This window comes from Diadema setosum, chromosome 9 (assembly GCF_964275005.1).
Source record: "Diadema setosum chromosome 9, eeDiaSeto1, whole genome shotgun sequence".
NCBI classification, from domain to species: domain Eukaryota; kingdom Metazoa; phylum Echinodermata; class Echinoidea; order Diadematoida; family Diadematidae; genus Diadema; species Diadema setosum.
This window is the reverse complement of record NC_092693.1, coordinates 8,761,939-8,774,393: the sequence shown is the minus strand read 5'-3', so window position 1 is coordinate 8,774,393 and position 12,455 is coordinate 8,761,939. Positions and strand designations below refer to the sequence as shown.

Below are 12,455 nucleotides of genomic sequence, written 5' to 3'. Positions count from 1 at the left end.
GAACGTACGCGTTATCCTCGCTACGAGCTGTCGTCCGTGCAAGCTTGGTAGCACGCATGCACTGTTATTAGTACTGCTCACGTGCACTGGAATATGGTACTTTATTAAAACGAACCACCATGGATGCGAGCGTACAAAATATATCACTTATTCGATACACCGCTCGCTGTTCTTTCGACCTCGTTTATTCAGACATTTGTCAAGACAACTCGGCAAATGATTTGACATTGCCCTCGTATCCGACTCCATTGTAATTACAACTGTGTGCGCTCTATGACATGACCACTACCTAATGGATTATGCAGATAGATTCGCGCTGAAGAGAACGATAAGAGGAGATTAGGGTGTTTTATCTTCTGGATGTTGACTCAAGGAGGCTGGGACGCATATTGATAGTGACGACAAATGTTCTTGCTCTGGCCGGTACACGTTGGTGTTTGATCTTTGAATCACTAATATCAGGGGCGATGTTTGTGAATTGGGGCAGATTTTCTTTTTTTTTTTTCTTCTTCAGTGAAGAAGAGGTTAAGACCACAATGTTCTACTTGAATAGGAAGGAATAAACCTGATCACGTTACTCGTTCATTTGACACTATAAAATGCACACACACACGCACACAAAATACGTATAACAAGGTATGTATCATGTAGATACATACATAGATAAACATATACCTAGAATATACAAGTACAGATTTCAGTGTGAGGTTGTCGGTGTGTGTGTGTTGTCGTCAATTTGCCTGTAAACCGTTCTTCCATACCATTGTTGGAAGCAAGAGAAACGTTCAATATTTTGATCACTTGATGTTTGTCAGTTTGTTTTGTTGGTTAGTTTGTTTTATTGTTAGTGTTATTTTTCTCTTTTTTGTATTAACCTAACGTTGTATAAAATATACGTATAGGAATTAAGTTTTGTGCATATATTATACTAAGTGCAATTCACTTCAGTGTAGTAATTGCATTGTGTTCTATAATGTATGTGATTTTTTTAATTCACGGACTGACCGAAAAACAGCCATCTGGCTGAGCTCAGTACTGTGAAGAAATAAAATTAAATGAAATAAAAATCACTTCTCTCTTTCCTGGAAGTTCTGCGACTTCAGGAGCAAAAACAAGAACGGACTCCAAGATCATATGCCACATTGATCCCGTGACTGGAGACATTATGGGAATATGAAATACATTTTCCTCTTTTTCCTATTTTCCCAACATTCACACATACATACACACACACACATATATAATACACAACACATCACATTGTTAGCATGGAACGAATTCCATGCGAACAGCTACAGACATACTGAGTAATACACACACACGCACACACACACACACACACACACACACACTAACACACTAACACACACACACACACTAACAATAACGTTGGATTACTGCTCACACGCACAGGCACTCTGGCGAAAAAACACCCCGCAAACATGAAGACCCCATGCTATTGAAGCTAGACAGACATCGAGACTATTCTAGTCTTTTAGTCTTGTTAAAGAGAAATGAACCCCAAAGATATAAGTGGATTCAGTGAATGCACAAATAATCTAAAAAATCACATCAGCCAAATTTGAAGAAAATCGGACAAAGTAAAGTATCGAATCTAAAAAGTTGTGATGAAATTCAGGTGTCGTTATTGTTTGATAAGAAAGAGAAAAGTAAAAATTTCATTTTTTTTTTGTTCAGTGAAACGTACGCATCCCCACGACTTATCACTGACATGGTATATAAAGTGTCATGTTATTCCCTCTGCCTTCTGAAGGAGGCAAGTCATGTGCTCTTTCATTATTCCATACAGAAAATGAATATTTTTGGAATTTTCGCTGTATAGTTTCTTTTTATCGTATAGCCTATAATATGGCATCACAAACCAGCAATGTCATAAGTAAAACTGAAAAAAAAAAAAATAGATAAATGAATAAAAGAATAAATAAATATAAATCATAAATTTTGAACAAATTGTCCGTTCACCTCAAACTTTACTGATGCGTTATACTACGGTCATTAATTCCTACATTCACTTAATCCACATTTAACTTTGGGATAGAGTAGAGTCAGGTGCTCCGCCATTGTGATATAAAAGCCATTATACACAGGAAATCTATAACCGTTGTTCCTTTGCATGAGTCGTGTTCTCAATGTAGGCCCTACATGCACATGGATATGAATGCTATTTGCAATATTGAGGCCAACAGTCAATATTGCGTGATGAAAGTGAGGTTTATTCTTCTTATTCACATTATGAGAGAATTTATGCCAGAAAAAGGGAAATAAACATCTGCTACCGACGATCATACAATGTTTCCAGTAATCGATATGTAAGATAGTGTAGCAATGACCATCAATATTTCTGCAGTGAACTATGAGGCGACAGAGTATGGAAAGAGCCTATACGCAAATGACGTCATCACAGAGACTGTCAAATCATTCTTTTAACAATGACAAGGTGTGATGTTAGCGAGGTCAGGTCACCTAAATATGACCTTCTTTTAGATCTATCCTTTTTTATTAAAAGGAAAAAGAAACAACAAGGTGACTGAACTTCACTGCATTATTATTATGTGTATAAAATGGAACCATGGACACTATGCATATATGTATGTTGTTAATGTTTCCCGCAGCTTTTCGTGCAGAAACGGAGGCATACTCTTTCCAGTAACACACTCATTAAAGGGATGGTATAGTTTTGGTTGTGATGGGGGATTTAAGATTTCAACGTAAATCGCGTAGAGCGCATCCTTCAAACACAAACAAACAAAGTAATGTAAGAAATCATAACTTGAACACTTTTCTGAACATTTCTCCCAAAATGATACGTGTTTGAGTTTTGTTTTGTTTTGTGAATAAATACTTGCCATTTTCTTCTCTGTTGTCAAGTTTGAACATGAATATTCATCTATCTTTTCATTTTTTTTTTTTTGAATGATGAGCACCGAAAGGTGGACCTGGTGATGTGCACTATACAAGTAGCCACTATTATTATTTATTATAAATTTCTCACATTTTGCCGCGATGTTGTGAAAGCGGTCACAATGGAAATGCGTTTAGGAGGCGGTAATGTCATCAACTCACTATCTACTTTATCTGCACACAGAAATCTAAAAATCATAAATTTTTCGTCATCTAATTGAACGATTGGAACCATTAGCACAATTCACTTCCATCCTTCCCAAGTTGTTACAATTTAGAATAAGTTTGTAGTATATACAACAATCAATCTTTGTTGAAAAGAAAGTGCATTTTAATATTGCAAAATGAGTGAACGTCTTTAGGAAATGCCTGTATTATGTAGAAAAAGATCTATCACCTACAAATTTTATTTGCATTGTGATCGTGACCAGTTATATCACTGTTTTGCAAAACGCGCGAAACCATATTATCTTCCCTATGTTTTTGTCCCCTTTTCAAAACACTTTTCACTGTTTAAATCTGTTTAGGGTCAATATAACTCATCATTAACTGTATCAAATTGAACACTGACTCACTAGGTGGCGAAGGTGCATGCATGGCAGGCGAGGTGGGCCAATGGGGATTGGGTATCGAAATGTTTATGTTGCAGAGAATCACGGACTGCTAAACATCGACTGAGGAGGTTCAACTGCCTATGATTATTTAAACAGCTGTCGCTTTTCTGTGGATACTCAATAGTCTTCTACAGCTGCATTTGTACTTTTGATTTTGGCGCTTGATACGCCATCGATACCGAGTAATCTGAAGATTCATTTTGAACGCTATGTTATGTACCACAATGTCGGATATTTTTTGCCAGTATTTATTCATAAAATGAAGTGAAACTTCATCTAATGATAGAGCATATAAACAAAAATCATTCCCGTCCAGAAATAGCGTATGCAAAAGTGTAAATCCGAGCTGTATATGTTGTGAAAGTGTAATTGTACATTCATGGAACGCCAACTTTATCACCTTTCCGATTAATTCCGACAAATGAAACTGATATGGTATAATCGTCAAGTATAGTTCTTTATAGATCGATATGCCAGATTCATGGCCAGATAGCCAGTCGAGTAAGCCTTTATCACCACCACCACCACCATCATCATCATCATCATCTTCATCACCATCGTATCAGGGAAGTAGTCCTGTCAAGAAATCCGGTAATGCCTGCGCAATTTCTATTCGCGCACCCCACTGTCTTTACCGCTCATCTTTTCTAAGTATTAATATGGATGACGACAAGAAATAACCATCATAAAACATACTTCTTCCGTAGCATGCTTAGAGAGTAGATGGTCATTATGCAATGAGACATTAATTCGTTGTTTTCTTATGTGTGAGGCAGATCCAGCTTGGCACATAATTATTTCTAATATTTTCAAGTGGCGGCATCAAACATGGGATCGAAGAGAATAAGACTGTTGTGACTCCATCTCTTGAATAACCTTGATTCGATATACAGACATCAATATTCTAACGCCACTTCTGGATTAATTGTCGTATAGACCCATCATCACAATGTTTGTTCATTTTTTTTTAAAAACCCATCATCACAATGTTTGTTCATGGTTTTTTGTTTTTCTTTTTTCGAATTCTTTTACATTAAATTTTGTTTTAAGAAAATGAATTATGTTTGATTTTCTTTTATTTGGTTTTGAGCACAACTTGTATACAATGGTGATTCAACATAGAAACTATATAGAAAGCGCAACTCGAAACGCTTATATAAAGTGAAACATGTATTTCCGAAGCTGATGATTTTTTATTGTCCGTTTATTTGCTTTTTGTTTGTATGTATGTGTGTTTGTTTTGTGGTGCGTTTTGTGTTTGTTTTGTTTTTGTTTTTGTTTGTTATTTTTGGTTGTTTGTGTGTTGTTGTTGTTTATGCTTGTGACTGATTTTAAATAAAACGTCCTTAAATCATTTGTTTGTTTGATTTTATAATACTTGGTGCAAGTCCTTTTAACTCTTCCCTTGTATTACAGACAACGCAGGCCTACAATGTCGGTAGGATTATCGTGATTGTATAGAGAGTGGAACGTTAATCTTGATGAGTTATGCTGTGCATGGTGCACTGTCGTAGTGCCCTAATGGCGTTGTAATAGAACGCACAATGATGCTTCAAGTCTCAATTTGTCTCTTTCCTTGGATTACTGTCACTGACTGCATCCCATGGGGCACTTACGACGGAGCAGACGAGCAGCGCGACGTCTCGCGCGAGAAGAGAGCGGCCGAAGAAATACATTATGATAATGAGTGACGTGGTTACCAAGACGGTAGCGAGGGAACCGCGTATGATGTTGCTAACGAAATGACCGCATATTTTCATCTCGTTAATTTTACGGCGAGCTAGCTGTACGCATCGGAGCACGCTCGCAGCACGCATGCATTGGACAGTGGATGTTTACAAGACCGATTCCTCCTCCATGTTGACGAACTACAGATTCTGTCGGACAGATGATGAAGTGTCATGGCGACCTAGCTTATACAGGCTCCTGCTTGGACACACGACCAGGACACACGACCTGTTTGTCTCGCGACTAGCCACCTCAAGCTGGACTCCTATTTTTGGAATTGTGAAGCAATTGGATAATGATTGGAAGAAGAATTAGATCGTCCAACCTGACGAATGTCTCGCCATATTTTGAACGATGAAAGGGAACGGAATGAAATCAAGGTAAGCAGTGCAATATGGCTTCTTTAATCAAAGCTCCTCTCGATCTCAACTGAGTTTTAACGTTTATCGTGTTTACGGAGCACAATTGCGATGGAGTGAGATGTTCATTTGTATACTACGCCATGTATAGTATGTCTTATGTTGTACATCACTTGCATACATGAAGTGTTTGCGTGGAATACAATCTTTACTGAAACAGAATATTTTAATGACGTAGGTGTTTAGAAATTCCAGATTGATTTCAAGCAGAATCAAGAGTATAGCCTTTCGTTGTGTTGGGATATTAAGGAATGAATGTAGGGGTGTTTGAAAAGTGCGTCGGTAGTACTAGTATGAGATACAATTATTGCCTTTGTTATTTCCTGTAGGTGTGTAGGTGTATTTGGGTCCTTAAATGTTCCAAATTCTTTATAACAAAGAGGTCGTTTGTAGTTTGCTGTATTCTGTTGAAGTGCAGCAGTGCATTCAGTGTGGCTAATTAAACATTCCTGTATGTTTAATATTCTGCAAAAATGGTTTCTATACTTAAACACTGTCCCCTCCTGTCTTTCTGTCTCTCGTAGATGACCTATCTATCTATCTATTCATTTATCAATCTACTCTATATTCATCTATCTGTATATTTATGTCATTGTGTCTATCTGCATCTATTCATCTATCTACAGATTCTACCTAGTACCATACATACTTTTTATACCTACCTATTTCTATTTACATGCATTATATATATCTATCACTGTCTATCCTTTAGTCAATTTGTCTATCTATGTATATCCGGATCTACTTATCTCTTTATGTTCATCTGAACTAACTTTACTCTGCATCTTTTAAACATTCAGGTACAATTTATTTTCCATCAAATCTGCTTGTGATCCTTGATAGTACTTGTGATAATATATCATATCATTGTTTTACCTGTGACTTGCACCGTATTTTCTCTGAGGTGTAGTGCAGTGCTATGTGTACACACAATTTGCATAAGTTTCCCATTTCTAAAAAAAAAAATAAAAAAATAACCAAATATATGGATTTGGTGAATGCAGAAATATCAATAAAACATGTATACCATGAAGTTGGAGGAAATCTGATGCTCCATTCAAAAGTTATGAAATATAGTTTCAATTAAAGCCATATATTATATATATTTACCATCATTGCTGGATAAGCAATCCACATCAATTTGTGATTGCATACAAAGTGGAACAATATAAAGAAAATAATTAAAAGATTCCACAAAATGTCTTCTTTTTTTTAAATACAAAGTACACATTGCCTGCATGGGCTTGTTACCAAAGTTAAGGGAAATGTTGTTCCCCTTGCTTCCTGCAAGGAGGTGAAGCATATTGAGGCAAGTGTTTTATGGTCATGATAAAAATATGAAAATGTGAGAATTCTCTCGATATTTTCTTTTATATCGTTCCATTGATGTTGTAGCCCTCTAATCCAGTGATGCATTGAATCAAACCAAACACTGAAAATGTATAACTTTTGAATGGGCTATCTGATTTTCCTTAAACTTCAGCAAAATGTTCTTCTAATATTATTTTTGTATCCATAGAAGAAGAAAATCCTATTTTCAATGTATGAGGATAATCTATGTGGACATTAACATTCTGTAGCTGCACTGGAAAATAAAGGGATTTGCAAAGGGTCATTATTAGGCTAGTGCAATGCTGCATAGAAATTTGAAGGGGAAAAAACATCTCTGAGAGATAGAATCATATGATATGCTACTTAACATTCTGTAGCTGCACTGGAAAGTAAAGGGATTTGCAAAGGGTCTATTATTAGGCTAGTGCAGTGTAGGCTGGATAGAAATTTGAAGGGGAAAAAACATCTCTGAGAGATAGAATCATATGATATGCTACTTATCAAACACCAGAGTGGCAGTCCCATTTCGGTCCTTCTGTGATTGAAATCAGTCACCAATTTTGAGTTTGTGTAAGTTTAAATCAATTTCTTGGACTAAATTCTAATGGATGGAGTCAATTGATTCCTTGCAAGCAATATCTGGTGTATATGTGATGATATCTTTTTCAATGTCTTTATGACTGCTTCCTATTAGTTTGCTTACCTTAGCAGAAATTTGATCATTGTGTGACTTTGATTATTTTGCATGAAATTTGTCTCAAATGACAAACATGCCTTCCTCCTCTCATCCTTAATTTTAAGTATATGTTTGTCTTTCCTCTTTTTTTTTTTTCATTCATTATTATGATTATGTGGGATTTTGCTTTGAAATATCAATTGACAGATTGCCATAGATTACATTTATGGCCTGGTCTTGTGTGAAGTACATTCTTAAAATTTATAAATTATGCACAGTCACTGTAAGATATGAATTGTAATTGCAGACCCACACCAAGCAACAAATGTACACAGCAACTTGGTTGCCATGAGCTGCTGCAATAGGAAACTGTGTGGTTTATAATGTTATAGCAGTGCTGTTAGCATATGTTGCAGTTGTTATAAAGTGATCTATCTATTTATGAATAAGTGGCAACTTGGGTTCTCCAAAAGCAGTTTCCTTTGTATTATCAAATACCCTTCTGCCTGGCATTACACTTCCCTTTGTCTCTACAGCATTATTTTATTTTCAGATCAGTTCAGTCTTATTTCTTTTCACAGCTGAAGGTGCATTTCATACTAATTTATGATGAAGAATATACAACTTACAATAAGAAAGTACCTGGAATACATTAAAGGTATAGGGCAGCACATAGGAAGAGCAATATGAAGCATATAAGGGTATGTCCACACAACATCAAAATGAATTGCAACAGATGTGCAACAGAACATCAATTGTTTTTGGATGTGGTATTTAGATTTGTCATTGAATTTGTTGTTTCATATAACATTCAAAGTTCAATTTCTCACCATGTTTTCATCAGCCTTTATAAGCAGAGTGAAATCAGATGAGTAGAAAGGTAGAAACTTGGGTAAATGGGATTAATAAATAAATAAAATTAATAAGAAAGTTATATGGAATTATGAAGTTTCATATTTTGTCACCCGGATGATATTGGTCACAGCCACAACTATACAGTGTGTATCAAATCAGCTAAGGTGATGAAATGCACCACCCTCCCTCTGATCTGTACACAAATGTATCTTACCAGTCATGATTTGTTTTGTTTTTTTATAGAATTATAGCAGTCCCAACCCCTTCATCTCTGCACATCAACATCATTATAGGTGATCACAAAAACGGATAGAATTTGATGAGAAGAGTTATTGTGTGCCCTTTTAAATTTCATTTCTAAAAGGAAATTAAGAGCTGTGTGTTGGTCAGTAGAAGACATGTGAGGCCAGGTATCATTGCCTCGTCTAATTTTCAGTGGGCCTGCCATCATGTGTTTGCTACTAGTCAACCCTTTCCATGCCAGGGACTTTGGACAGTTTGCACAGTGCTATGGGGTTTTCTAATGTCCAGGTGGCACTCATTGCACACAAAGGATTAATGGCACTGTTCTGTGAAATCACATAAAACCTTATACTTTCATTCCTTTCTATCTTCTTTTTCTAAACTTGATAACACCTCTATCATTATTCTGTTCGATTGATTTTACTCTAAAAAGTTTATGGAAGCCAGTTAGAGCATGATGTGGAACTGTACTGTAACTCACTTGACTCACTTGGATATTTGTATGGAAATTGTGAGATATGATGTAAAGTACCTACTCAATTGCAGGCATTCCTATAGAAGTAGCTGAAAAAACAGAAGAGCCCAATGCGTAGGTAGTAGCCTTACACTACAAAATTCAATTGAATTCTTTCTTCCCTTTTTTTAACATTTTTTCTTTGAACAAAATACTCAACATGAAAAGCAGTATTCCCTAGATTGTAGTGTTGGGTTTGAAAGAATCAGAAAGGATAAAACCTTGGAAGCCTGTGTAAAGGACTTCATAGGTGTCATTGCAATGAATCCATGCACAGGCAGTGCCGCATGATTTCTTTTTGGCAAACAGATTCTGAATTCATATTCATTCAGCCATTGTATCTGTGGTGTGTTATATTTTATTGAGTGAATTGCTTGACTCACTCGCATGCAATGCAGGACACATGTATTAGACATATTTCCAACATAAAGATCACTTTGCATATACAGAGTTTTTGCTTTGCTTTCTATGTTTGGCCCTGCCTAGCAGCAAATCATTTACCTGGGAAATACATTTCCGCCCACCAAAGTGAATGCATATGGATGATTTGTGTTAATGAGTTATCAGTTGATAGCATAATTTTTCATCATTTGTTATCCATGTTCACTGTGCATATCAGGACAGTCTGATTTTACTGTCTGCCCTGTGCATAAACTATTAAAAAAGGAGTAATTCTCGAATGCAAACAGTACACAAATGTAGTTTCTTTACTTATATTGACAGCTTTGATATTTGTCTTTAATATATCATTAACAGAAGCAATCAGACAGCTTGCTCACAGAATCAGGAAGACAAACACAAAATGAATAAACAAATCCACTTTGTATACTTAGCCTCTTAATGTATTGCTTCTGGGTTTTTTCCCCACTCATCTTCCATTTGTTGATTTCATTAAGCCAGCACAAGACAAGTTTCAATGGCAAATTGCCCATTTCTCTGTATGCTTCTTCTTTTTTTTGCATTCTTTTTTCTGAGGCTGCCATCACTATCAAACACCTGCATAAAATGGCAGACTTTTGCACTTTTTTTTTTTACTTTCATCTGGAATACAAGTAATTGTATGTCTTCTGCCAAATAGAACAATAATAATAATAATAATAATAATAATAATAATAATAATAAAAGTGTACCATTGACTTCATTGGTTTCACTGTATGGTCCAAATGTTTTAAAGGTTATCATGGTCATTATACTGTGAATGTATATTTTATATTTTTCTTTTTCAAAAATACGTGAACCATAAATTCATGTGTAATTTTTATTGAAAATGACGAAATAGATAGAATCAAAGTGAAACTGAAAAGAGTATATTTGTCTTGAGATCAATAAATGGGAAATTAATGCCCCTTTCATAAAGTCATACCTCAGTCACTGCTCACATGTATCATATGCTTCAAGTCCAACATCATTTGTTTTTCTTTTGTTTGCTCTAACAGTCTTTCAACTTGTGAGATATACCAAGAATAAGCTACAGAGTGTGCCACTGAGGGGTTATTAGACAGGCTCAAACTTTGGCAACGGGTCGAAAGGTGAAGCCCAGAAAGGATGCCGCGACCAAACAGACCCGATGGCCTGGAGATGAACAATCTCCAGCCGAAGCCGAGGGGCAACATGAGCCCCCGCTCACCCCTCACGCCCACCATCAAGCTCTCGCGGCCCCCCAGTAGCCTGGAGCGACACTCCGCCCTCTCCTTTACCCTCGTCAATGCCACGGAGGAGGTGGACCTCGTCAATGGGGGCTTCATCAGCAACGACAAGCACAGCCACCCACTACATCCCAATGGAAATGGAGGTATGGCTGCATCATTTCATCATCTTGGGGCTTTTTGCGACCCTTAGTATCCACCCATCTGTTTGATCGTAAACTTTTACGTGAATTCCTATGGGATGTTACACTAGTCTATAGGTGTAGATTTTGAGTTGCATTCAGATGTGGTGCAGTGTTATCTATTATATCACAAGTCTTTCATACAAGGTGTATTCAGTTTACTGCTGAAGATCTCACCTCACTCATCAGAGCTAACAGGAACATGGAGGGAAATTTCCCATTAACCCCCTCGAGACCATCAGCCTAAGAATCCAACTGACTTCGTTTGTAGAACATACCGATGGAAAGGAAATAGTTAATGTTGTCCATATTATGTCTGGAAATGTGCCAGAGGGGATTGAACTTTATTCACATTGCCAGGTCTATGTTCAGAATGTGTTTTGTTGTTTACTTGGGAACAGAGTTAAGGGGTTACTGCACAATGAGCACATTTGGCATCTGATTGGAAAGACAAATTATGGGTACCGTAAAGCATTGGTTGGCCCCATGTCAATGTAAAGATACTAATGGCAACTCTTGTCACATAGTTATTTCAAAGTGGTGGTTTTGAGAGTACTGAATGCGGTGGGAGAAAAACCTGGTGGAGTAAGTACCTACAATCTATGAAATCAAAGAGAATGATCAACATAAGTCAGGGACAGAATGGGATGAGGAAAGAGCTCTGATTGACTGAATGTCACAAGGCATTATACTGTGGTTACCATAGGAACCAAAAGTGTTCATGCTGTCTCTACTAGAAGTTCTTGGTTTTTTTTTTTTAAGGAGGAGTTTGAATTGAAAAAGCTTCTTTGTGCATGAGAATAATGGTTTCTCTTCAGCACAAGATTCAGATAGTTATATCTTGGAATGTGACATTGGTATGAAAGGGTTCTACCAGTTTATGACATTAATGCTCTGTTGAAGTTATATAGGACCCTGAGAGTATGATCCCAAGTGTGATAGTCTGATAGAAGTTGAATGTTGGACAAGGCATAATTATACATTGTACAATCTATATGTTGTGTATATATACATGAACCAGAAAGTGGTTAACAAATTCACAAAAGTATGACAGATGCAATCTTTGGGAATTTAGACAAGTAGTATACAGTTACAGGCCTAAGGATTGTTCCTTTGAAAAACAGAACACAATGCTCCCATCCTCTCCCACCCCGCCATATGTGTAACCCCTGTAACCATGAATGTTGTTTTCACAATGTAAGTCATACCATAGGTTTCTTATCTGCCTCCCAGGCAAACAATGTCTTGTCATGTGACACTCTGTATACATCACCTGAAATCAAAATAAATGTGGAGACTATACCATCACCATTTCTTCTGGTCC

At 36.7% G+C, this 12,455-nt stretch overlaps 1 protein-coding gene across 1 annotated transcript in view; it reads left to right on the top strand.

Moving 5' to 3' along the window:
* The first annotated feature begins 10,821 nt into the window (after positions 1-10,821).
* Positions 10,822-12,455, top strand: part of LOC140232820 (uncharacterized) — a 41,859-nt gene continuing 40,225 nt past the window's right edge. Inside the window, 1 exon segment of the mRNA XM_072312934.1 lies at positions 10,822-11,095. Within this exon segment, the coding sequence (XP_072169035.1) occupies positions 10,849-11,095 (247 nt within the window). The 5' untranslated portion in view covers positions 10,822-10,848.